The 26,709-nt window shown below is 42.0% G+C and overlaps 2 protein-coding genes across 12 annotated transcripts in view; one reads left to right on the top strand and one right to left on the bottom strand.

Moving 5' to 3' along the window:
* The window catches only part of NBR1 (NBR1 autophagy cargo receptor), a 28,726-nt gene extending 23,815 nt beyond the window's left edge, over nucleotides 1-4,911 (bottom strand). For 2 of the 4 annotated variants that reach the window (XM_073326072.1, XM_073326074.1), the window contains exons 1-2: nucleotides 4,489-4,606; nucleotides 2,876-2,986 (exon numbers count right to left, since the gene is read on the bottom strand). In XM_073326072.1, the coding sequence (XP_073182173.1) occupies nucleotides 2,876-2,986; nucleotides 4,489-4,599 (222 nt within the window). In that variant the 5' untranslated portion in view covers nucleotides 4,600-4,606. The other 2 variants (XM_073326075.1, XM_073326076.1) reach the window with 2 other exon arrangements.
* A 296-nt stretch (nucleotides 4,912-5,207) lies between these two features.
* The window catches only part of BRCA1 (BRCA1 DNA repair associated), a 102,551-nt gene continuing 81,049 nt past the window's right edge, over nucleotides 5,208-26,709 (top strand). For 5 of the 8 annotated variants that reach the window (XR_012156403.1, XR_012156404.1, XM_073326066.1 and 2 more), the window contains exons 1-10: nucleotides 5,209-5,375; nucleotides 7,798-7,897; nucleotides 12,959-13,012; nucleotides 13,366-13,446; nucleotides 13,958-14,046; nucleotides 15,829-15,974; nucleotides 16,993-17,098; nucleotides 18,084-18,129; nucleotides 21,347-21,495; nucleotides 22,878-26,339. Coding sequence is in view for 6 of the 8 variants with exons in the window: in XM_073326066.1 (XP_073182167.1) it covers nucleotides 7,818-7,897; nucleotides 12,959-13,012; nucleotides 13,366-13,446; nucleotides 13,958-14,046; nucleotides 15,829-15,974; nucleotides 16,993-17,098; nucleotides 18,084-18,129; nucleotides 21,347-21,495; nucleotides 22,878-26,339 (4,213 nt within the window). In the remaining 2 variants the exon portion in view is untranslated. Of the gene's footprint in view, nucleotides 5,376-6,567; nucleotides 6,640-7,797; nucleotides 7,898-12,958; nucleotides 13,013-13,365; nucleotides 13,447-13,957; nucleotides 14,047-15,828; nucleotides 15,975-16,992; nucleotides 17,099-18,083; nucleotides 18,130-21,096; nucleotides 21,236-21,346; nucleotides 21,496-22,877; nucleotides 26,340-26,709 lie in introns of those variants that run through there. The other 3 variants (XM_073326067.1, XM_073326071.1, XM_073326070.1) reach the window with 3 other exon arrangements.

Here is a 26,709-nt window from a genome sequence, read left to right as displayed (position 1 = left end):
TTGTCCCCTTGGGTTTCCAGATACTGAAGCCACATAAGCACTCAGAGTAAAGTACCTTACTCTTGCATTACCCACTACCTGATACTCTGCTCTGTGGGACCACACAGAATCTCTAATTTCAAGTGTTTCAGATTCAAGAAAATGGTTCCATGCAGCCATTCTGTATTTTGCATTAGCAGAAGACCTTGAATGGCTCCAAATGAGCCATAAACACAGGCAGATGCTTCTTATTGCGATAAGTCTTTGAGGTCCATGTATGTTTCCAAAATTATGAAATTTAAATAAGTAAACAATCCTTTTCTTTCCCGTAGCAGATTCAAATCTCTCTACTTGACATGAGGAATAATTACATATGGGCCAGTTTTCTGCAATTCTGAACCTAGTAGAGACAACCAGTGGGGACGGAAGACACATGAAAGCTGAGTTTCTTATACTGTAGTTTCCTGAGAACTTGAGCAACTCTCCAGTGAAATAACTACAATCAGTGTAGCGGATCAGGCCAATAAATGCAGTTGTCCTCAAGAATATACCCCAGAATCAGTACCTTTGAACAGTGGTCTCAGCACTCCTAATAGAATCCCTCTCTGCAGGTTTATCATTGCCATTTTATCAATAAATTATCTGCAAAGCTCCCCGTTGAGAGGCTGCAATACTGAATGTTTTGGAGCATCTGCCCCAGCACTCAAGTATCTCAGTGGAGCTATAGGAAGCACTGCAAATTGACTCATGTCCCTCACTCCCGGTGTGAGTAGGAGATGGGAGTACAGACCTGATGGTCCTGTCCTTTCCTTCCCTTTAGAAACATCGGAATAGCTTGTCATGCCAATAAAGTATTCTGAATCTGAACTACAACTCCTCCCAGAGTATTACAGTGCAGCTCTCAAGGGAGTTAGAGCTGTTTAGTTCCTGAATACAAGGATGAGTGAGAGCTGTGAAGCAGGGCCCTCTCCCAAGATGCACCATTCAAAGATCATAGCCAAGTCTTATATAGTGATTGAAAGTAGAGATGTAAGCGGATAACTGCCCATTATGTCAAGAAGAACATAAACAAATCAAAAAGGAAAAAGATGGGAAGTTATTGCAGGTGGAAAAGAATTTGGTGCATTATTTCTGCTATGGCTAATGGAATTGTGAACTCTCCCAGACAGCTATGCCAGTGAAAGCATTTAACTATAAAATGTTGGAAATGCAAATCCAAGCTAACACTTTTCAGTGACCAGTCACCTAACGTATATGATATACAGATTGGTACAAGTGATTGTGAGAGTCCACACACACAGCTTATATGCAAGATAAGCACTTGCGTCCAAAAGGTAAACCAGTCCATAAAAGAGCACTAACATAACAAGAAGCTGATAACTCATGTCAGCATTTCCACTGCACCTCAGAACAAAGATCAAGTTTCAGGAGAACCAGTCAGAGCCAAGGCAGAGAACCATTAAGGTACATTTCAGAGTAACAGCCGTGTTAGTCTGTAGTCGCAAAAAGAAAAGGAGTACTTGTGGCACCTTAGAGACTAACCAATTTATTTGAGCATGAGCTTTCGTGAGCTACAGCTCACTTCCTCGGATGCATACCGTGGAAACTAAGGTGCCCCAAGTACTCCTTTTCTTATTAAGGTACATTATTTCCTTATGTCTATTTTGGTAGGGAAGAGAATTAAGAAGTTGAGGACAAGACAGTGCATTTGATAGTAGAAAATGCCTAAATTTGAATCCTTAGTAACTGTTAGTGCTGTGGAAAAGAACAGGATATGGAGACATTACCTCTTACTTTCAGACAAGCCAAATGAAAGATTCCAACTTTCACAATAAAATATAATTTCACCCCAAAACTAGCCAGTTGCAACCAATTTTAGAAAACACAATCAATGATAAAAGGGGGTGAGATTTAGAGAGATGAAGAGACAAAAAACAGATGATAGCATGATTATGACTCCTAAAGCTGAAAAGGAAAGGGAGAGAAGCTTCATTTTAAAAGTTTTCACCGATTAATCAAACATAAGAACTTCACTATGATTTTCAAATAACATAACCAAATTGGATTAGTATTCAAGGCAACCTGAGTTTTAGATTAAGTTTACTAAGGCCACGTCTACACTGTATCAGCCATGTGCTCCTAGTGTGGATGCAGTTTATAGCAGCAAAGCTGCACTTTTACCATACTGCCACCACTAAAGAAAACAAAATACACCAGTAAATGTGCAGTTTTGCCAGTATAACTGCATCTACGCTAGGGGCTTCTATGGGCACAGCTACGTTGACCAGAGATGCTTCTCTTCGCACCCCTGACCAACACAGCTACGCTGGCAGAAATATGTAGCATAGACATAGCTAATAGCTTAATGAAATTTAGAGGACCCTGTGTTTAACTGCATCAATAAAACGAACTTTAAGAACTTCTTCACAGTGGCAATTATCTATTTCAGTGGTTCCCAAACTTGTTCCGCTACTTGTGCGGGGAAAGCCCCTGCCAGGCCGGTTTGTTTACCTGCCGCATCAGCAGGTTCAGCTGATCGCCCACGGTTCGCTGCTCCAGGCCAAAAGGGAGCTGCTGGAAGCGGCAGCCAGTATGTCCCTTAGCCTGCGCCGCTTCCAGCGGCTCCCTTTGGCCTGGAGCAGTGAACTGCGGCCACTGTGAGCTGCGATCGGCCGAACCTGCGGACTTGGCAAGTAAACAAACCGGCCCGGCAGGGGCTTTCCTTGCACAAGCGGTGGAACAAACTTGGGAACCACTGATCTATTTTAACATTCCCTTTAATTTGCTTTTCTCAAAAGAAATACAATTGCCTATATTAAAAATAAAAGTTCTTTAATTCCTAGATTTCTATAAAAGTTTAGTATACAGGATCCATCAATACAATTCCAAAACTCACCATGGCTTCCACATCAGCCCAGGTAGTGTTTGATGAATCTGAAACCAGGAAACTCTGAGTCTCACCTCTAAAAGTCACACTGAGGTTTACCTGGGGCTCCATGCTGTGGGGCTATGGAAAAAGAAAGACTGTTACCCTAAAATATGTTAAGACACTTCAGGCCAAATCCTCTTCTGGGGAAACTGAATGCAACTCCACTGACTTCACTGGAATTGTGAATTTAGTCCTTAATATTTAAGGTTTGAACAAAGATGGTTAAAACAACAGAGGTGATCTTAATTGAAACGCTTGCAGCACTTTTGTTAGTCCAGGAATTAACAATACTTTGCCTTTAGAAATGACAGGTTTGTTCACACAAAGGACACACGAATTTTCAGCCATTTCTCTTCACAAATTGGCCACCCAACAGAGAGTTCAAACAGAGTCTTGGCTCCATGTCAATCCTGGAAATTTGCTACACCTCTTCCAACAACTATTTACATTGCAACCTAGAGTCAGGTGACTAGCAGCAACTCCTTCTCTCAGTCCTCAGTGGGCTAGGATGTATTCATGATTGATTGATCGATCACACAGCTGAGTGCGTGCATCACTGCCCTTTCAGGCGATGTCCACACAGCTTTTCTCTGTGCTTAAGGTAACCAAGTTTTTCTGACACTCTGTTGTTTAGTCAATACATTTGTGAGAAGCAGGAAACAATATCTAGGTTTTGCAGAACTTGCATTAATCCCATTTCAGAGTAGCAGCCGTGTTAGCCTGTATTCGCAAAAAGAACGGGAGTTCTTGGGGCACTTTAGAGACTAATAGATTTATCTGAGCATAAGCTTTCGTGAGCTACAGCTCACTTCATCCACTGAACGCATCCGATGAAGTGAGCTGTAGCTCACGAAAGCGTATGCTCTAATAAATTGGTTAGTGTCTAAGGTGCCACAAGTCCTCCTGTTCTTTTTATTAATCCCATTGCTGCTAGAGCCTGCTTAGAGCACTAGGCAAGGCCGCCTGCGGTCCGGGAGTCTGCTCCCAGGCCAATTGCCAGGGGAAGCTGCCCTACAGCGGATGCCAGCGGTGAGAGGGCTGCCCAGCTCCTCGATAGGATTTAAAGCCAAGGCCACTCCTTTCAAACCCGGACGCCCAGAACCCAGCTTTCAGGAGCTGAGCGGTCTCTGGGACAGCAGCGACCGGAGCTCGGCACCCCCACAAGGCAGAGAGGGGGCCTGACTCCAGGGGAGGGACACGCGGGCCCGCGGGCGGCCAGGACGCGAGAGCGCAGCGCCCCGTCCGCGCCCGGGGGCCGAAAGCGGTGACGGGCTCGGCAGAGGGCACAGAGGCGGCTGGGGGGCAGAGGGTCAGGCCGGGCCCAGGGCACGGGGCAGAGCTGGCCGGGCCGAGGGGCCAGTCGAGGCCCGCGGGCCGACCCCGGGCCGGACAGCCACGTACGTGGCCGGGGGTGACGCTGCCAGCCAAGGGGCGCGGACAGCCCGGGGGCCTGCAGGGAGAGCGGCCCGTGACCCGCCCCGGGCACGGGCGGCGGGTCGGGGAGCCGGCTCGGCGTTCAAGGGTCTGCCCCGGGGCCGGGCCGGGCCGGGCCGGGCCGCCCCGCCGCTGGGGGTCCTTACCCGCCTGCGGCCGCTCCCGGCGGGGACGGGGGACCGCTCCGCGGGACCCTGGGCAGGGGGAGGCTCCCGGCGCCGCTCGCTCCTCCCTGTCGCGAGAGAGGCTCCTAACATGGCGGATTCACCTCACCTAGCCCCGCACCGTTTACTGCCGCCCGATTGGTCCGCGCGCCTGCCACTCACAACCTTCCTCCTTCTGATTGGTCTCCACCATGAGGGGTGGAGCCACGTTTTTGGGGACCATAACAATAAACAAGACGGGAGCGGGAGGCTGGGTCCGGGGCGGAGCGGTTTCCGACACCCTCCACTTCCGGGGTGAAGTGCCGCTGCCGGCATGCAGCCGCCTGAGGACGGCAACTCCCGGCACGCACAGCGTCGTCTCCCCAAAGGCCAGCGCCCGACGTTCCCCACCTCACCCGGAACCGCGACTCCCAGGATGCCTCACTCTGGCTACTACAGTTCCCAGCATACACCACTCCCCAGAGGGGCTGGCCTGCGCAGTGCATGCTGGGAGTCGTAGTCCTTGTTGGGGCGGCATGTACCTCCTAGGCTGGGCCTAGCTCCAAACATGGCCCCGCTCGGTGAGGGAATCCAGGCCTGCTGGAACGGCAGGCCTCACAGCTCGCTTTACGCCCGTGACGGAATAAACAAGCCCAAAGGTCACATGGGGCAGCACAGCCAATCAGCTGCTGTTCGTCTACCCTACGTGACCCTCACTTCCGGGTGCGCGAACAGTCATGTGGCTGTAGTGGAGCCAATAAGGAGAAACTTTTCTCCCCACGTGACGCGAACTGAAACGTGTGATTGGCTGCTTAGGTGCGGTGGTTTCCTAGGTGATGGAAAGGGCGCGAAATGCCTTCGGAGCGACTGAGGCGTGAGAAGTTTGGAAAGTGAGTGTGCGAGAGGAGCAGGGGTGGGGGAGGGTGTCAGGGCCGGAGGGGGGGGGGTGTGGGGTGGTGGGCAGGGCGGGGGGTAACGCCTGGGGTGGGGGAAAGGAAAGAGGCAGTGTATGGGCCGGGACGGGTAGGCCCCAAGCTGGCAGGGCTCGGGCGTGGAGTGCATGTGTGGGGTAGGCCTCAAACTGGTAGGACTCATGGGTGGGGCAGGGCCTGGGGCAGGGGAGGCCCTTAATTGGCAGGGCTTGTGGGTGGCACAGGGCGCAGGCAGCGTTTGGGGATGGGGGTGCATGTGTGGGGCAGGGCCCTGGGGCAGGGGGTAGGGCCCTAAACTGGCAAGGCTTAGGAGCTGGGGGAGATGTGCAAGGCAGGACCTCTGGGGGCTAGGGGACAAGCTGATGCAAGGGGTAGGCTTGATTCTGGCAAGGTTTAGGGTGGGGGATGATCTGGAGGGATAAGCCCCTAGCTGACAAGGTTTGGGGGTAAGGGGCATGGCGTGACAGGGCCCGGGGTGTAGTGAGTAGGAGCAGGAGAGAGCTCTGTCTGGGGAACTATTACACTCTCTTGGTTTGGCTGCATTGGGCTATTGTTGTCTGAGGGAGGACCCCCACTGTTGTGGTTCTGGGGTGTCGACACACTCATTCTCTTTAAATGACGGGCTGTTGTGATTGCTCTTGGGTTTATCCCTTGGGTTTATCCCTCCTTTCAACTGTTCTGTTTCTGAGGACAGTGCTAGGCTGTCTGCCTCTTGCGCTCTGGCTGATTCTCCCTTGGGTTTTTCTGTGTTAAATTTACACTGAAGCAAGGACAAAAGTAAAGACATTGCTGCCCCCATCTGTCTGAGCTTCAGAACTGAGTCTATGCAATAATCCCTTTCAAGTGAAAAGTCTCAGACCTAGAAACTGCCATCCTTGAATAAGGTGGCACAGAGTGTCCTTTTGGTTCAAAATCTAGATCTGATCCTTCAGGCTAACACTAATCTGAGCTTCTGCAAGTGTCACCTGCTTTTGCTGCTGAGTGCTCACAGTGACTATATCATGTTTTGTTTCTGGTCTCTAACTGCACATTATTTGAATAGCCCATACTTGTAAGAACTAAACTGATTTCATTCAATTTTGATTTGTATACTCTTGCCCTGATACTCATAACTCCAAAAGCTGATTTTATTCCTTGTGTGATCTAATAGGTTTTCCAGATTCCAACTCTACTATGTCAACTACCATTATCAGATAATTTATCATGCTTTCTGCAAGTTAATGTAAGAAATATTAAATGTTTTATGTAAATCTATGGATATTTAGCTTTTCATTAGTTCTGGAAACTGTTCATGTGCAAGGCCCTGATCCTGGAAGCATGAGTCAGTGGAGCTCAGGATTGGGCCTCCTCACAACTAAGGCTATGTCCACATTGCACTTTCATTGGTAAAACTTTTGCCAGTCAAGGGTGTGGAAAAAAATCACACCCCTGATCGACAAAAGTTTTACGGATGAAAAGCACCAGCGTGGACAGCGCTTTGTCAGTGGGAGACGCTCTCCTGCCCACAAAGCTACCCTCGTTGTGGGTGTTTTTATTTTGTCGGCAGGAGAGCTCTCTCCAGCCGACAAAGAGCAGCTACACTGCGTACCTCACAGCGGCATGGCTGTAGTGTGTCACAGCTGTGCTGCTGTAAAGTGCGCAGTGTAGGCATAGCCTAAGATACTTGTGCATACCCTAACCATTTCCTGCTTTGACTATTCTAGCCTCCTCTTCTTGACGTGCACCTCACCCATTTCAGAGTTATGGGTAACAGTATGTTTCCCATAACTCTGAAAGCCCTGTACTTGTTCACTATCCCTCTGCATATTAAGGTCAAATTCTGACCTTCAAGACTGAGATTCGGTTCCTCCCTATATCTTTAATATAGTCTACTTTCATGTCCTAATCTGTTCTGTCCACCAGTGATGCCAGCTTTTGACTTCTCACATAAATCTCTGCTGTTTTCTATGCTGCCTTCTGTGTCTAGAAAACTCAGCTGAAACCTATTCACTAAGGCATTACCCTCGCTGAATCCAGGTCCCTCCTAAAGACTCACATCTGCCCCAAAGCCTCAAAGAAATAAACTAAGTCATATTTTAAATGAAAGCTTGAAAAAAAAGTTGTTCATCAAGAAGTGTACATGAGTTCGCTGAGTCTCCATATGATCTTATTTCTGTTACTTTACCCCACACTACTCTATTCCTCTGTGGTCAGCTTCATATGTAATGTCAAGTCGAAATTGTCAGTTGTAAACTCTTTAGAGCAAGGATCCATGAAATTCTCTGAGGAGCCTAATACATGCTACATAGTACATATTAATGTAGTAATGGTCACATTGCAGGCAAATGTGAATGAGAGATTATGTGCCAGAATAAATTGCAATGACATTTCGTTTTTGTAGATTGTGTTTGGAATTGAGGAATGGACTCGTCTGTGGCTGCCATTGGAGATGTGCAAAGTGTGCTTTTGGCTATGCAGAAGAACTTGGAGTGCCCAATATGGTATGTCAGGAGAATAATCTGGACTTCATACTATGCAGTGAATTATGACACATTGTTTATTAACTTTTTTTTCTTGTATTCAAACATTACTTACTCTACGCACAGCCAGAAAAACACACAGAATAGTTGGGGCCATTTGGATAATGAATATTTGGGTTTTGTGAGGTCCAAGCATTCCGTATCTCAGAGAGCTTATTGAGAAAATATTTGCATCTGCTCGGATCTAAGCATGAAGAGTTAAAAACAGCACCTGGATACATGCAACAAACGTGTTCTAACAAATCCTGCCTTTATTAACGAGGAAGCATGAACCTCCCTTAACTATTCAGTAGTGGGGGAAAAAAACTGGCACTGGCTGGATCCAAGTGCTGCTTGTGAGAGAGCCTGGATCCAGCCTGTTTGTCTCTACACAAGGTACATAGTCCTTTAAAACAAGCAGGATGTTAAAATGTTAAGGGTCAGAGTTAAAGCCAGGAAATTCAGAATTCTTGATGAACTTAGGACAGACTCTTAATTTCTAAGAACCACATATGTGGTAGATTTTGCATTTAATAGCAAACAGTTCAGGGATGAAAGGTCTGAGTTGAGTTTTAAACAAGCTTAACATCTCGCTTTTGCCCCAGTGACTAGAAAATGAGGTGGCCTAACTGCAGTGGACATGTTATAGTATAATCTCTTCCATTGTAAAACCACAGTGTAGAAGACTCTATATTCTTTTAGAGTAACAGCCGTGTTAGTCTGTATTCGCAAAAAGAAAAGGAGTACTTGTGGCACCTTAGAGACTAACCAATTTATTTGAGCATGAACTTTCGTGAGCTACAGCTCACTTCATCGGATGCATACCGTGGAAACTTTATGATGACTCAAGTGTCACTGTACTGCCTCTTCTGGAGCATTTAGGGTGTAATAATCCTGGTGCTTCTTTGGTAAATATCTGAATCACTGCATGATTTGTTATGACAATAAATAGCGAACCATTTGAGAGCGGCAAATATTAAAAGGTCATAATTGCTCAGAGAGAAAATATAATCCAACACAGTTGTCAAGGTTTTGCTTTCAGGTTTGCCTGGTGCTCATTTTCTACCCTGTTCTGTTCTCCATATGTGTATGGAGCTCCTTAAATGACGGTAACAAAAAGGAGTCTGGTGGCACCTTAAAGACTAACAGATTTATTTGGGCATAAGCTTTCGTGGGTAAAAAACCACTTCTTCAGATGCAACAGTACAAATGACAGTAGAATATCTCGTCTGAGGGGAGAGTTTTGCCCAGTGCAATCACCTACTCATTGATGGGAGAACTCTGAGAGGCAACATGGATTTGATTCTTAAAGCGAGCAGCATATTTGCTAGATAATAAGCCATGGAAAAATGCATAGTCTAACTTAAGAACCACTAAGGCAGAGAAACAGTAGATGGCAATCCTAAAAAATACTTCTGGGATTTTACAAAACTTACTAAGCTCTCATGGTGGTAATTATAAAGTGAGCAAAAAGCTATGGATACTGTGGAAGTTGGGTCCATTTATTTTGCATTTTCATGAGAATCTGAGTCATAAAAGTGTAATGTTCTTTCTTTATTACTCTAGCAAATAATCAATTTTAAAAGTTAGGAGACTCATAAAAATTAAGGATGCGGGAATGAGAGTTAATGCTGATGCTGCTTTTTTTACTACTATTGCTGTAGATTTTGCTATTACCAATTATTATTTAGACTCTTTTGCAGCAGAAACTGCTTTATTTGCTTTGACCAAGTAAAAGTCATTTTGATGTAGCCTTTTAATTGGAGTCATTGTGGTACTTGGCAAAGTTTATATAGTATGTTATTCTTCTCTACATTATTCACTGAGTTCATTGAGCTGAAATCCATTTCTGTGGCAGCTGTTGAAAGAAGAATGGTAGCAGTGAACAGAAAATACTTAGCCTGTTCTTACATGCTGCTAATTTCTGAGATTCTGGGATTCTGAATGATCTGAACTCCTGATGTGGATACAAGAACTGTGAAGCCCTTAAGGCTTTCGCAACATGACTCGGCCTGCTAACACCATGCTTGCCTAGGTGTAGGACATTTTATCTAAATAAAGGGAAATTTTTCCACATGTTGAAGGTAGGTTGTACTTGCTGACTTTAAGATGGCTAAAGCCTGGAAACGGTTCAAGTAAATCCCTTAGGAGCGTGTCTCAAAGCCACAACAACAAAGGATTCAGGATCAAAAGTGAGTTAAAGTTTTGAAGCCAGTCCTGTCTTAAGAACAGCTGAAAGAGTTAAAATGATTAAAGCCAAGTTATTTACTGAATGTTTCTTTCTGCACCAGGTGGATTTTGCTACTGTAATTCCCTACTCCATGTATTTCTTTTATTTTTGTACTGAGGCTAGAGCAGATTTGACTATTTTGACCTTGTCTGCCCATGCTCACAAGAAATGTATGATTCCAGCCAGTGTGCCATAACTTAGTTTTGAAAGGTAGCGGAAATGGAATTTAACTGTTATGCTAAAGATCACAGTGTGGCAAAGGACTGTCCCCAGTGGAATCGTTTTTCTAATCCCTTTCTGATTTTCTTTTGCTCTTACTCCTTTCCCTCTGTCCTGCTTAGAAACTTATTTCATATCTTCCCTCTAGCGATGGTTGCTTATGTGTGGGATTGGGGGATGGAAAAGGTGGGTTGGTGGTAGGACATCTTTGAAGTCCTTACTTCCTATTAAAACATAGTATGTACTGGATTTTTGGATGGAAAATGAGGGGCTTAGTAATATCATTCACTGATTGGGCAGGTCCTGTCTTTATGAGCCTTCACCAATCCAAAGGTGGGTGTGTGAATGTTCTTTATGAAACATGTCATCCTGAAAAATAAGATGCTGAACACAGTGCAATGAGCCATTTTAGTAAAAGATGTGGCAGAGGAGGAAATGTCTCTCTTAGCCTGTTAGTCAGTGTTTGCAAGACAAACTACAAGAATGGTTTCAATCCTGTTTTGTTTGTTTTGTTTTTTAAAATTATTATTTTATGTTGGAATTTTCCTGTGTTCTGAGTTTGTTTGCAGGATGTCCGCCTGTTTTGGGTTATAATTACTGTGCTGGAATGTAATTATTCCAGATCTGTGGTATTAGATGAGGATGTGGTACCCTAGCTAGAACTTGCTTTCCAATAACATTGATTTCTGCTCTATGTGCTGTATCTCAAAAAGCAGTAGGGTTGTATCCAAGCAGGGATTGTCTGTTTGCTTCAGAGCTTTGAGTTAATCTAGTCAAGACATGAGAACCATCATAATCATAAAAAGAAAAGGGGGACTTGTGGCACCTTAGAGACTAACAAATTTATTTGAGCCATAAGGTTTCGTGAGCTACAGCTCACTTCGTCGGATGCATTCAGTGGAAAATACAGTGGGCGATTTTATATACCCAGAGAACATGAAACAATGGCTGTTACCATCACTCTCATTACAGTGTGTATGGTAACAGCCATTGTTTCATGTTCTCTGGGTATATAAAATCGCCCCACTGTATTTTCCACTGAATGCATCCGACGATTTTATATACCCAGAGAACATGAAACAATGGCTGTTACCATATACACTGTAACGAGAGTGATGGTAACAGCCATTGTTTCATGTTCTCTGGGTATATAAAATCGCCCCACTGTATTTTCCACTGAATGCATCCGACGAAGTGAGCTGTAGCTCACGAAAGCTTATGCTCAAATAAATTTGTTAGTCTCTAAGGTGCCACAAGTCCTCCTTTTCCTTTTGCGGATACAGACTAACACGGCTGCTACTCTAAAACCTATCATAATCATAGTGCACTTTTTGAGGAGTTTCCAGCATGGTGCAGTCTCTATTAATTAAAGTTGTGCAACTGGACTATTCAGTGCACAGTTTAGGAGTGCTTCTATGTTCCTCACAAACTCTAAGTAGCATCTGCAAGTCACATGTTCTAGGAGATTGGGTCTCATCTCAGCAGGCTAGAGGAATGCTGTCTAATTGGGAATGAAGCTGTTGGCCCTCTGGAAACTACAACCAGTATGGAATGTGGCAACCCATCTCCCCAGCAACATGAGCTACCGCAAAAACATCAAACTTGTCTTCTGCTCTTTTCAGAGGCTCACCATATACTACCATCTCAATTCAAGGACTCAGTCCTAAATGGTTTGAGTCCAGGATATTTAAAAGATCCCTAAAACTCTAGGACGAGGACTACAGATGAAAGCGCTGCTTCTCTGGTTCAATGGAACTATCCAGAGCAAAGATAAAGGTCATTTGTACAGGAGACAGAACTTTCACAGGGGGCTTTATCCAAGACTGGAACAGACTCCCACAGGAACTAAGAACAACCACAGCCATCTCCACCTTCTGCTCTAAATGCAGTGTTCACATCTTTGACCTTGCTTTTGCTAATGTCAATACACAGCACAATGTACTTACATTCAATTGATATAAATAAATAATTTTTAAAAATAGAATAAACCACTCCACACACACAGTTTCCCCTTGGGAGAAAAAGATAATCACACCTGACAGATGCTAGTCATATCACTTGGACTTCTGGAAAATGCTCATATTGCAGTGATGGGGGCCACATAACAACCTGAGTAGAATAGAATTGGTATAGGGAAGGCTTGTATTCCCAGTGTTCCACTCTGACCCCTTGTGGAAAGAGGTTTCAGAGTAACAGCCGTGTTAGCCTGTATTCGCAAAAAGAAAAGGAGTACTTGTGGCACCTTAGAGACTAACCAATTTATTTGGAGTGGAAGAGGACATCTTTTGTAGCTGCAAAACAGCTTGTCCCTTGCCATGCTGAACTGGCATCTCCAGAAAGCATACCTTTTAGGTAGAGAGGAAGAAAGAAAGAAATTGCTTAGAAAAACTAATATTGTGCAATAGGCTGCACAACTGGAAAACTCGGCCACCTTGCCTGGTGCCCAAACAAAAATTATGTTGAATATTCTGCTTTTGTTGGCAAAAATTATGTATTTTTTTTCTAGTTCAATTAATTTTTTGCCTTTCTATCTTTATTTTTGTTGTATTGTCTTTTCAAATGTATAACTGTAAATATTTTTTTTCCTCTTCCAGTTTGGAGTTGATAAAAGAGCCAGTCTCAACAAAATGTGACCATATATTCTGCAGGTGGGCCTCCAAACTTCTTCAGCACATAATGCTCTCTGAGCATACTCTCTCCTATCAATGCTAATGGAGTAGGCTACTTCATAAATTAATGATTAGCTATTTCAAGAGAAGAAAAGCCTTTCCAACTGAGAACTAGTTGCAGCTTCGTAGACCATTTCAGAAACAATTGGCTCAATTTGGTTTAAACTCTGTAGTAATAATGTAGGTACTCAGCTTGACAATGACAGATTTGTACAGATATGAGATTATCCCAGCAAAGTGAAACCTATCAAAATGGGTGCAGCTTTTTAGAAAAAACTATTTCTTCCGTTAAAATGTATTACCAGCATGATTTTTCCTCTTTCTTTTAATAGATTCTGTATGTTTAAACTTCTCAGCAAAAAGAAAAAAGGCCCAGCACAGTGTCCACTGTGTAAGACTGAGGTTACCAAAAGGTAATGTACTCTGGGGACCATGGCGTTGGAGAGAGAGAGAGAGAGAGCAGATCCTGTTTTATGCAAATGTCTTCACCAATAAGGAACAAAAAATTGAAAGAGTAGAAAAATAGGAAGAATTGTCCCTTAGCTTTTTCTGTGACCATCTCCAAAACAGCTGTATGGTTCAGAATCTACTCTTAGGAAATGTTTGTGCTGTAAAATATCTCAGATTTCACAATTGTTTAACCATCACAGGCAGTTTCTGTGCTAAAGCTGTGTTAGAATAATTAAGTATAAAATTATAAGGATAATGTGTACCACCTCTTGGTTTATTCTGAAGTGAATAATACTTTAATTATAGTAATAATGGCTTGGGGGAGCCTCTGCTCCTTGGAAACCGTGCATAGCACTGCCTCATTTTCCACATACCCAGTTGCATCCCCCTCCTACTTAGCTCAGATTCCCAGGGAACTAATGGTAACTTACCCATGCCTTCATCTTTGACACACATCTGTTGTTTTTGTTTCAGAAGTCTTCAGGAAAATCCAAGATTTAAGCAGCTAATTGAAGGGCTACTGGAAACTATCCATGCTTTTGAACTTGACACTGGAATCAAGTGTAGGTATTGCTTGTCTCAAAGGGCCTGCACTGATATGGTAAACTTTTGGGCATTTGTGTCAAAATTATATGTCCAATGCCAAAGTCACTATGCAGAACTCCAAGGGGTGGGTATTTCAGAAGTGTTTCATTATTTAGGGCCGTAAGTTGTAAAGAAAGTCACTCGGGCACTTCTGAAAATCTCACCCCAGGACTTTGAGGACTGTTCTGTGTGTGGAATGACTGCGGTATCTGACCATATTTTCAGTGTTCATCTGAGATATGTTTGTACTTGTGTTAGCTAATTCTGTAACCATGTCTAAAGTCTTATCCTGCTTCCTCTCTTTCTGATGCCCCCAACTCCTCTTACTGTGTCTTTGCTTTCTTCTATTCATTTTTTTAACTAAACTGTGATATAATGAATTTTTAGCCTAATGAGACTGAATTGTGAATCACTGCAATAATTACATTTAAATGTACACTCTCAGTCATGTTGTTCTGATATGAAACGATCCGTTCTAGCACACGGGAACTGGTAGACTTTTAGATACATATTTTTGTTCATATTTTGGAATAGGACTTTCTTATGGGAAGGTGTTTTGATATATGGAGTTGGACAATTCCTCTCAGGTTTTTTAATTGTTTTGTGTTGCTTTAAAATTACTAGTGTTAGGCCCTGATCCTGCAAGCTGATCCATGTGGTCATATCGATTTGCCTGGGCTATTGGTTTTTAAGAATGGGGCTTCAGTAAATTAGTTGTAAGGAATTTCTCATGAATCTAGGTGAGGGGTAGTTTTGTAGTTTAAAATTAATACTAATAATTTGTTCACTGCTAGTCTTAAAATCAATAACTTTCTTTTCTGGGGCTTGGAGCATTATGTACAAGATACAATTGTACATACAGGACTTCTGTTACTGTTGCACATGATGTATTAGTGTCCAGTTCATGGATATTTAATGGTTATGGTGGAAGAAAGTTTACATAAGTATGGCCATACTGGGATCTCTCTCCTGCCATCCATCTCCATCCGCTGACAAACAGAGGCTAGGGACACCTTTCCTTACCCATCCTGGCTAATAGCCATTAATGGACTTAACCTCCATGAATTTATCCAGTTCTCTTTTAAACCCTGTTATAGTCCTACTCTTCACAACCTCCTCAGGCAAGGAGTTCCACAGGTTGACTGTGTGTTAAGTGAAGAAGAACTTCCTTTTATTTGTTTTAAACCTGCTACTCACTAATTTCATTTGATGCCCCCTAGTTCTTATTATTATGGGAACAAGTAAATAACTTTTCCTTATTCACTTTCTCCACGCTACTCATGATTTTATATACCTCTATCATATCCCCCCCTCGTCTCCTCTTTTCCAAGCTGAAAAGTCCTAGCCTGTTTAATCTCTCCTCATATGGGACCTGTTCCAAACCCCTAATCATTTTAGTTGCCCTTTTCTGAACCTTTTCCAATGCCAGTATATCTTTTTTGAGATGAGGGGACCACATCTGTACGCAGTATTCAAGATGTGGGTGTACCATGGATTTATATAAGGGCAATAAGATAATCTCCATCTTATTCTCTCTCCCTTTTTTAATGATTCCTAACATCCTGTTTGCTTTTTGACTGCCACTGCACACTGCGTGGACGTCTTTAGAGAACTATCCACAATGACTCCAAGATCTTTCTCCTGATTAGTTGTAGCTAAATTAGCCCCTATCCTATTGTATGAATAGTTGGGGTTATTTTTTCCAGTGTGCATTACTTTACGTGTATGTTTCCTAATATTTTTCTTCTATCATTTCTCAGTTTTAAACAGTCAGGATTTTTCTAAAAAACCTGTAGAAACCAATTCTACTGGGCTCCTGGGGAAGGAAGGTTCCATCATCCAAAGTAAGGGCTACAGAAACAGACAAAAAAGAATTAAAGAACAAGAGCAAGAAAGTCCTACCTTGGTAATTTTTCTCTTCTTTTTATTCTTAATCTCTCCTGCATCTGGAATATCTTCTGATGGCTAATGATTTAGGAATGCAACTCTGAGTTAATTTAAATGAGCCAAAATCCTTATATTGTGTTGGTTTTTAAATGACTATTTGACTGAAATAACTCTCCTTAAAGATGTTGCTTGAATAAAAGGGCTTCATTACTTTTTAATATGCAAGGTTGTAATATATATTAATTGTTGCTGAAATTACTGCTATGAGGTTTTTTCAACTAATGTATAATGGTGAATCCTAAATGAATAACTATTAAAAGGACATTGCAGACTTAAAAAAAAACTATAAAAGAAAATTACTTGACATTGTAATAGCCCGTAATAATCTTGAAAAATAAAAACTTTTCAAATGTTGCCTTTCCACTTCAGTGTATGTCCTGTGAGAGCTGACAGTAGCATGAGCTTCTGTTGGATATTTTTTCTACTCCTGTGCAACTGGTGATGTTGGGGGAAGAACTGATTTTTGCAGCAGAGCTTTAAAAAAAAACCTTGGTTAGTTTACAGTCTACCTAGCCACTGTTTAATTTTTTGGTAGTAAAGTAGTGAATTTGAAGAAAATATTCTTGGCTATTTATAATCAAAGATATTTCCCAAATGGGTGGTAATTTTTTTGAGCCTAAGCTCGTTCCCAGGACCCATTAGGACGCTTGTCTGATCTGCCAAATATTGAATAAAATCCTATGCTAAATGTGGCAGAACTATAACAGAAATGCTTTGAAATGTTAAATGAGTAAAAATTACATTTCTGCTTCTACACCGGAAGAATGTTTGTTAATTGCAGAATGCCTCTCAAATAAATCGGGTAAAGCCACTCTCATGAACTGCACGTTAAAGTTCTGTACAGAGTCTCCAGATACAAACATTCTCCCTTATGCTCCATAACACATCTGACCGTCCTACAGATTATATAATTCAGCCTGACGGTCTTACTTTTGTTTTTTGCAGTAACTACTTCCTCTGTACTCTTTTATTGGCAGGAAGCTAATGCTGGTGCCCAGGTTGCAGACAACATGGTCAGGAGAAGTTCCCTCAGAAACAAAAGGCAGAAATGTGAATCTGGTAAAGCAGTGTACATTGAATTTGGTAAGAACCCCTGAGTGTAAATGTACTAATCTAAAGCATAATAATGCTTGTATAGCACCTTTTGCCTGTGCATTGCAAAGTGTTTTACAAGCAGTTCTCTCTGTTTCATAACCCAAGAACAAGGGGACATTTTAATTGTATTGGGTGGGAAATTCAAAGGTGATTAAATGCTTTTTCAAACAATGCGTAATTAAAATATGAAACTCACTGCCATAGGCAGTTTGTGAGGCCAGGAACTTAACAAGATTCAAAAAGGGATTGGGTAGTTATATGTATATCAAGAATATCCAGACTTGTTAAAAATGATTATGGTAATTAAACCTTGTGCTTCAAGGTTTAGGCCAATCTCTAAGTGCTAGAGATCAGGATGAGACCTAATGTTGGGGGCAGATTATCCCACATCTGCCTACTGTGGGGTTTTGACACCTTCCGCTAAAGCAGCTGGCACTGTCCACTGTCAGAAACAAGATACTGGACTAGGTGGAGTTCAGGTCTGATTCCATATAACAGTTCCTGTGTTCCTAATTAATTTAGACTTGCACCATCCTTGGGAGTGCAGAATTCTCCACTTATAAAAAGGAAATAAACTGAGCCACAGAAGCCTGGGCTGGGATTAGAATATAGCCAGAGCTCCCAACTTAGTCTCATGCTTTAGACACTAGCCAATGCCTTCTGTATTGGATAAAAAATTAGAAACTCCAATCAGAACTTTTCTTTCACTAGCTGGCTCTGTATAAAAAGTTTTAGTACATTGTTTTGTGCTGGGGGCAACAATGTATCTGCACAGAGAAATTAGACTCGGCATAAATTGCTGGCATGATCAAGGTGGAGTTCACATAGCACAAGCTGAAAGAACTTAACCGTGAAAAAGACCAGGGTATAAGTGCCTGTGTGAATACAGCACATTGAAACAATGGCAAATCCTGGTTTGCTTTTTGAATTTTTTCAACCAGAGTGCTAATCGCTGATTTGATTTTTTTCCCAGGATCTGATTCTTCTGAAGATCTTTTTAAAAAAGCAGGTGGTTGTGGGTAAGTAAAAGAGAACAATACTTGGAATGTTGTTGGTATTTTCTAGTTTAGCTCATTTAACCCCTTCCTGTTGGGTTTTGGAGGATCAGATGTGCTGCAGTGCTGTCAGGAGGGACCTACCGCATTTAGCGATGCTAGGCACCTTTGACGGATTTTTCCAAATAGACAGCAATGCTGTAGTAAACATTATTCACAAAACATGTCTGAAGACATGTTTACAGTTAAATCCCATTTCTACCCACATTCTGCACTCCCTTGACAGCTAACAGTAGTGTCCCAGGATTCACATCCATAAGTCGTTATGGAAAATATTATGTTTTTCATTCCTTCATACATTTCCAGATACATTGGTTTTTCCACACTTTCAAAAGGAAAGCCATTCCTAGGCTTCCAATTTCTTCAGAGTAGCCTCCTTGGTTGGATGTATATGATCCCAGATAATTTAATTCATCTACTCCCTCTACAGCTTGACCATTAATCGTAATGTCCATTTGTATCATGTTGTTATTGATCATGGCAACATACAAGCATTTCATTTTTGCCACATTCAGGAATAGTCCTGATTACATGTTTTTACAGGCTCCATTATTCATTGCATTGTGCGCGTGGTTGCAGCAAAAAGTGTCATGTCAACATCAGCATATCTGAAGTCAGTTAAGAAGTGTCCACCAATAGAACCTCAGCTCCTTCCACTTTCAAAACCTTCCAAAGCTTGAATTGTAATAAATTTTGTGAACATGTTGAAAAGACTAGAGGGCAAAATTCACCCTAGTCTCACACCCAGCTCAAAGGAAAACCAATTGCTGCTGTTCACGCCATGTTCTGTTGTTGACAGAAGAGACTTGCAATGAGTTCAGTTCGATGCTTTGGAGTCTCCATGTCTGCCTGTATCCTCCGCTGATGGTTATGTCCGATGGTATCACGTAACCAATGGGTGTTTATACTCCTTGTTTTCAGTTATATGGATATTTGCAAATTTGATCATCTGTGTCTCATTCCTCTCTGAAATCACATAGTTGTGGTGGTAGTTCTGCTCCTATCGTACTTCATGGTATCCTGAATTATGTAGAGTAGCACTTTGCTCATGTGCGATATCAGGGAGCTGGTACAACAGTTACTGCATTCTGTTATATCCCTGTTCTTTGGTAAGGGCAGAAAGATTCCCTTTGTCCACTTGTCCAGCCAGTTTTTAGTCATCCATACATCATTGCAGATTTTCCATATGAGATCAAAACTGTGGACACGAATCGCTTTTAGCAATTCTGCTGATATGTTATTCACCCATGGTGCTTTCCTAGGCTTAATTTTCATAATAACACACCCCGCTTCCTCTCTCAGGATTTATGGCTTCAGCTCTGTATTCTCTTCTCTGCTGCCATGTGTAGTACATGGTTCTGATGAAGGATACAGATTGCCACAGTAATCACTCCACTTGCATTTGATATTGTAATCTTCAGTAAGAACTCTATCATCGTAATCTTTTATTATGGTTGGTCATGGGGAAAACTTTTTAGTAAGGAGACTGACCACTGGGAGAATAGCTTTTTGCAATATTACTGCCTTTATAATTCTCAAGTTCCTTGCATTTTGCCCTATTGTGTTTACTCTTGCCATAAGAACATAAGAATGACCATACTGGGTCAGACCAATGGTTCATCTAGCCCAGTGTCCTGTCTTCCAGCAGTGACCAATGCCGGATGTTTCAAGAACGAACAGAACAAGTCAATTATCAAGTTCTATAACTCCTGTCCTCCAGTCGCAGCATCTGGCAGTCTCGTCTTGTCTGCCTTGAATCCATCTGCTCAATTCCTTTTATTTTCTCCTGCACTCTTCAGTCTTCACGCCTCTCTTTCACTCTGCATTGTGTTTTTGCCAGCTTGAACACCTTTTCCATTAGCTGTAGTGCCATCTGACCCTGGCTTTTTGGAATGTGTGGTTTGGGGGCTTTGAGCATGATAGTTTTCATTTTATTCCAGAGTTTATTCAGGTTGTTCTCCTCTTTCACCTGTGACAACGACTCAGGTGCATTCTTTACAGAAGTCATGTAGTTTTTGTTGATTTTGGACAGGTCCAGATGCAGTGGACCTGCCAAACATGTTATCCTAAGTTTTAATTTTATGTTTGAGGCAAACAGTTGATAGCCTGACTCACAATCTGCACTCAGGAAAATCTTTGTCCATTGAATGCTTGTTCTCCAATGTCCATGTATCGTTACATCGGTGATTTGGATCTTTGTCACACTGTCAGATGACCTCCATGTCTATAAACGTCTAGGATGTTGGGTGAAGATTATGATTGTAATGACTAGATGATTAAACAGCAGAATTCAACTAAACACTTTCCTCTCTCATTTTGTAAACCCAGATCATTGTTTCCCCTTACTACTTTGAGAGCTTACAGCTCCAACTTTCTCATTCAGGTCTCCAGTTACAAGGGTGATATCTTTACTTGGTGTTTCAATGAGTGTCTTTTCAAACCGTTCATAGAACTCATCAATTGCATTGTCATCAGCTGCTGTTGTAGGGACATAAACCTATATGATCAACATTAACTGGCTTATCTCAAAGGCAAATTGTGATGATTCTGTTGCTGACTAGATTATGTCCAAGTACGTACTTGGAGGTTTCCTTGGATAAGATAAATGTAATCACTTTTTCTCTCACTTTCACAGAGCCTGCATAGTACATGGCATACCCATCCATCGTCATGAAATGGCCCCTGCCATTCCATCACAGCTCTGAGATTTCACATATTTCTATCTTGCATCTTTCCAATTCTTTGGTCACAATGGCAAGCTTCCCTTCCTACACAATCCTCATGTTCTAGGTTTCTATTCTGATGATTCATTTATGAAGGTTCGGGTCATTCTTTTCCTTGGTGCAAACATCAGGTACTGTATTTTCCAAAGGATTTGGTACAGCACCATCATAACCACAACAGTTCGTTTTCTCGCTCCCCCCCCCCCCCATATGAGATAGTGTAAAATCAGGTACAAGGGGGAAAAAGACTTCAGAAAGGGTTACCCACACTCCGAGGGGATCTGGGTTGGATGAGAATGAATCCTGAAAGATGATGTCTTCAGAGGAGCAGAAATAATAATTACCTGGTAAATAATCTTTGTTTGCTATGGGGTATAAAATAGTATTTTCTGATTATGTCCAAGCACTATTGCACTTGTGACTACATGGATTTTCTTTTTCATAATCCTTCCCAACAGAATGGGACACACAAAATTATTTCAGACTCCACCTCAAAAAGGAGAACGGGAGGAAGAAATAAAGTATGCTGAGAAGGAAAGTGAAAGTCCATACAACATGTGGCCTAGCACGTCAGATGCAGGAGAAATACTCTCATCGGATATCTTAGGTATGTGTGATATTTTTGTGACAGATAGTGCTTATGGACAGGAAGGAAGTTTGAAATTAGAGTATTAATTTTGGCTTCCTATAAATTAAAACTTTCATTTTCATGTTTAGGTAATATGCACACTCAGTACTGTACTGAATTCATTTTTCTTGTTGACTTTGGCTAGAGTGTGTGTAGTTTTGAGGCTAACTGTTTACAGATTAGACACACAAAAATGTTAGACATTTGGTTGTCTGTATCAGACTCAGATATTTAACTGTCTGTGTGCATGGAAACAGAAAAATGAACTCGTTTAAAGGGCAAAACAAATTCATCTCTGCATGGGTTCCTATATCACCCTCATCATGTTAGTATCTGAGTGCCTTCCGTTAGTGCATTAAGCATCATGGTGAACACATGCCACGTGGTTCAGTGTTTCTCCCATCCAATCCCCATATGGAGAATAGTGTGTGCAGTGAACTATATTGGTAGGATTTTGTTTTTGTTTTTAAATTAAAGAACACAAGTTGAAAAAGTACATCTTGCACTTGGAGTGGAAAGTGGTGAGGTTTGTGATGGTCTGTAGTTCCTGTGGGAGCTCATTCCACAATCTCATTTCACGTCTCTGCCTCCTGCACAGACGAGCGTTATCCTTATGGGAAAAGTTCCATTTTGCAGCAGAGTAGTCTACCAGAATTCTCATCCTAGAGCTTTAGTCATCTTTTAGGTGTCCTGTGCTCAAGCCATAGAGCACCTTGAAGATAAGGACAGAGACACTGAACTTAATTCAATTCAGAGAAATTTCAGGAGCTGAAGGGGTTAATGAGGCTCTTTCATGACTGTATAATCAAACTACTCATAAGGAGTTCTGCCTTTCTTTTGCTGGTGAACTTTCTGTTAGTTCCAGATATTCAAACAAAGTCTGCTTTTGTAACTTACTCATACTGGTTTTCGTAATTATATTTCTAAAAATGTGTTGAAAGACTGGCAATTGAAAGACTTATTGTAGTTTAAATGGAATAACATTGTATAGAATAGACATTAAAACTTGATAACATGCCCACCTAAAAATGCAGAAAAATGAATGACTTGGTGTTAATTAGCCTTTGAAGATCAGGGAATAGAATAGTGTAGAGGGAGTAACAAAAACTCTGAAATTAAGTATCCTGGAAAAATGAGAGATGAGCTAGGTCTGGAATATCTTTTGTTTAGTTATCTAGTGAGTCTGGTAGTTGTACCTGAGTGTTCATGTAGGTAGGTTTTTTAAGCTATAACTAGTTTTTATTAATAAAATTAAAATTCCGTGTATTTGCAAACAAAATATTAGCTGTTAAGCACTTCATTATTCCTGTGTACACAAACCCTGAGGTGCTTAACAGCTTGCAAGTCTTATGTATTTTCAGGTGAATGTGGTGTCTCAGAGGAAGACAGCAAAGGCACTTGGAATGGCATCGAAGACTTCGAGGCTGCTCAAGTGAATGTGGCTGAGGGTCATTTAAAAGAGAGCCAGGGCATTTCTGCTTCAAACTCACAGGCAGAACAGCGTGACAGAACAGGCAATGCCAGCTCTTTACTGAATGAGGACACAAGTTTATTCCACAGTGCAGAAGAAATGGATGCTGGGGAAACTCCATTTAGTAGTGAAAACAAAGAGTCTGGCTTAGCGCACAGCTCAGAAAACCAATTAGATAAAAGCAAGAAGTCAGGTAATGGTGTCCAGCATACAGAAGCTGTAGAAACATGTCAACCTGAGAGTAACTCCCTGCATGAAAGGGAACCTGCTTTGGAGAGTCTATTGCAGCCCAAGACTCTTCACGGCAATCCTTTGAGTCAAGTTTCTGGGAAAAGACTGAAGAGAAGCATTCAAAAAGTCAACGAGTGGTTTTCTAAAAGCAATGAGATGCTCTCTTCTGGTTCCTCCCAGGATGCTCCTGCTGGGGCATCTGACACACAAGATGGAGATTCATATTTATCAGACAGAGAGTCCTGTATTTCAGAGAAGACTGACCTGATGGTAAACTGCACAGAAGTTGTGGTGGGATGTGAAAATGATAGGAATTTGTCAAAATCAACTGTGCATAACATAGAAGATAAAATATTTGGGAAAACGTATAAAAGAGAGAGAAAGTCAAACCCTCTTGTCCACACGAGAGAGATGCCACTGACTCCAAAAGTGGAAGATGTTACTACTGATATGAAACCCTCAAGTAATTCCAGAACAAGTAAATTAAAACGGAAAAGAAAGACTGCCTCTGATCTCCAACCTGCGGACTTCATCAAGAAGAGAGATGAAAAGGATCTAAAGAAGCACTCTGAGGGTGTTAATCAGTGCATTGTTGGTAGAAATGTTAGAAGGAAAAAAGGTGGTGAAGGTTCCACTGTTGTTAATGAGAGTCCCATGGATGTGAAAAATGGGGACGATATATCAGCAGAACTTTCCCTCCGAGAGGGGGAATCCATATTGAAAAATGATACTGAGAAAGTAACTTGCAACAGCACTGATGGAAAGCTGGCTCAGGATACCCGTGACCGAAAGAATACTAAAAAAATGAGAAGCTCATTAACGAAAAGAAGCAGACATTCAGCTAGGCCCGTGTGTGCTCTGCAGCTGGTAGTGGATAGAAACTCAAGTTGCCCTGATCAGACTGAGCTGCAGATTGATAGTTACCCAAGTAGTGAAGAGCCAAAAAAAGTTGATTCAGAAAATAAACGAGTCAGACGCAGCAGGAGGCTTCAGTTACTGACTGAAAAAATGACAAAAGAAACCAGGAGAAGAAGTGAGCCAAACGAGAGAGCAAGAAAGCATGCCAGTGAAAGCAAAGATTCCTCCTCTGGATTGCAGATGAATGTGTTGGTCCATGTCCCTGAATGCAAAGACCCTGATGAGCAGCAGGATGTACTGAACCATAGCATACCTCTGTCAGACACTGATCTGAAGGGTAATGCCTTGGAAGTAGATAAAACACCCCCTAATCCTGAAAATTGTTCTGATGGGATGCAAACTGGAAAAGGCCTTTTGTATGACGAAATATCAGTGAAGGATTTAAATGCTTGTTCTGTTGTGCCTGATACAGATTCTCAAGATAACGAAAATCAAGGAAGCCATTCACTTCTGCAGCCTCATTCCACAAATGTGGATCAAGCTGCCTGCCTAGTGCAGAATTTGTCTGAGAATAATCAGTGTGCTGCATTCGAGCCCAAGAACAGAGAGTTGTGTGCGTGTTCATCCAAGACTAATAGACATTGCACAGAAAATGACTTGGAAAGTTTCAGAAACTCAAAGTCACATGAAGCTAAAATCATTTCAGAGTTGAACACAGAAACTGAAGACAGTGAGCTAGAAACACAGTACTTCCGAAATATGTTCAGACATTCAAAAAGACTGTCATTTACCCTTCATCCTAGTCCAGTGAAGGAATCTGTGACTGAAAGCACTGCTTCTGAAACTCTAAGGAAATCAGGTGCTAGCAGTGTAGAATATAGGCATAACAATAGTGACTTAAAAAATGAACCTCCATATGCTAAAAAAACCTTGGGCCTGGATGAGGTTTGTGAGAGAGATGAGCCTAAAACATGTGAATCTGCTAAAGGTATTTCTGGGCGTAGTCCAGGAATTCACTTTTCCAGGGACACCGAATGTGGACATGTTAGTGACGATGGCAAGAATATTTCACAAGTTCCAGATCAAGTGCAGTTATTCTCACCACCAAGAGCAGCCACTGCCAAGATTAAGAGTAGGAGCAGGAGCAGACTGCAAAAACGAAGGCAACCAAAGGAAAAGAGAATTTCACCTGAAATGGTGATAGAAAGTCAATTAAGTCAGAACAAAAGTAACGGAAGCCTAGGTGACCAGAGAAATATAGAAGAGCGAATTTCCCAAAGAACTGATTTAAGCACAATTAATGAAACAGGAAGCAATCAAGGAGTAAAAGCTGAAGAAGCTGAAAACAAAGGGCCAGTATTAAATTTTCAGCCCAAGCCAGTGCTGGTATATCCTGTAGTTTGTCAACAAAGCCCTGCTGAATTTAGCTGCAAAGTAATTGAAAAGAACGGTTATGAAGGGGAATGCAAACAAGTAAAGAGTGATAAAGAACAAGTATCCCAAATTGCCAGCATAGGTGTGCCTGAGTGCTTAATTTCAGAGGAGGCTCTGGAACAGCCCACTGAAGGTACTAGTGGTTTTCCATTGCTGTCTGAGACCCCTGATGGCTTATTGTGCTCTGCTGATGACATTAAAGAGAACATAAGCATTTGTGAAATTGATAGGAAAGAAATTTCTGCGGTATTTGTTAAAACAGGTGAGAGAGCCTCGTTAAGAGAACTGGACAGTGGCAGCAGTAGTTCTAAGTCTAGGTCTCAAAACTTTGTTCGGGAACCCAGAAGACCAGCCTGGAAATTGCAGTCCTCCGAGGAGGATTCTAGTGAAGATGAAGAACTACCTTGCTTTCAGGCATTAATATTTGGCAAATTAGTAAGCACACCATTGCAGCCTACAGAACAGATCATGTCTACAGTAGAGTCTTCATCACCGGAAGAGATTCTAGCATTGCTGAACAGTAGCAGTGGCAATAATAAAGCTGTACAGAAATCGCCTGGAGTCATCTTGAGAGATACATGTGTTTCTCCAAGCCAAGAGTCAGAATGCTCAGTTAACTTATTTTCTTCCCAGTCCAACATGTCAGAAGATTCAACCAATAGACTACAAGAGCTGAAGAAGCCCATAACACTAGCTTCTTGTTCCAAAGAAATGAGCAGTTTCAGTGGAAGCAGAGAAGCTAGTCCAAATGGTAATGAAGAGCTGACAGGAAGAAAAACTGATTTGGAAGATGGACACCAACGAGACCAGAATGTGCAACCAAATTTAGGTACAAAGTAAGATATCCTTGCTCCAATTTATTATTTGTATTACTGGATACTTAGGAGTCCCATTGTGTCAGGCGCTGTACAAACACAGAACAAAAAGACAGTCCCTGCCTCAAAAGCTTACAATCTAAGTAATGTGCAATCAAATCAGAAGTATAAATAAATTTACTTTTCTGCATTTGTGTTCATTTTTGTTTCCTTTAAGTTAAATTCTCATAGTAATTCTTAGAGCAGAGAGGAAATGACTAAAATAGAGCCTGGAATTAATTTGGCCCCAACCCCTGTTGACTAAAGGGCTGAATTTCATATGAGAATTTGATTCCTAGATCTGCTGACAAAACTTCACTGTTCGTTCTAAGGTGGTTTTTCCAG

Source organism: Lepidochelys kempii, chromosome 27 (genome assembly GCF_965140265.1).
Source record: "Lepidochelys kempii isolate rLepKem1 chromosome 27, rLepKem1.hap2, whole genome shotgun sequence".
NCBI lineage: Eukaryota > Metazoa > Chordata > Testudines > Cheloniidae > Lepidochelys > Lepidochelys kempii.
The sequence above is the reverse complement of the archived record's forward strand: the minus strand, read 5'-3'. Positions and strand labels throughout refer to the sequence as shown.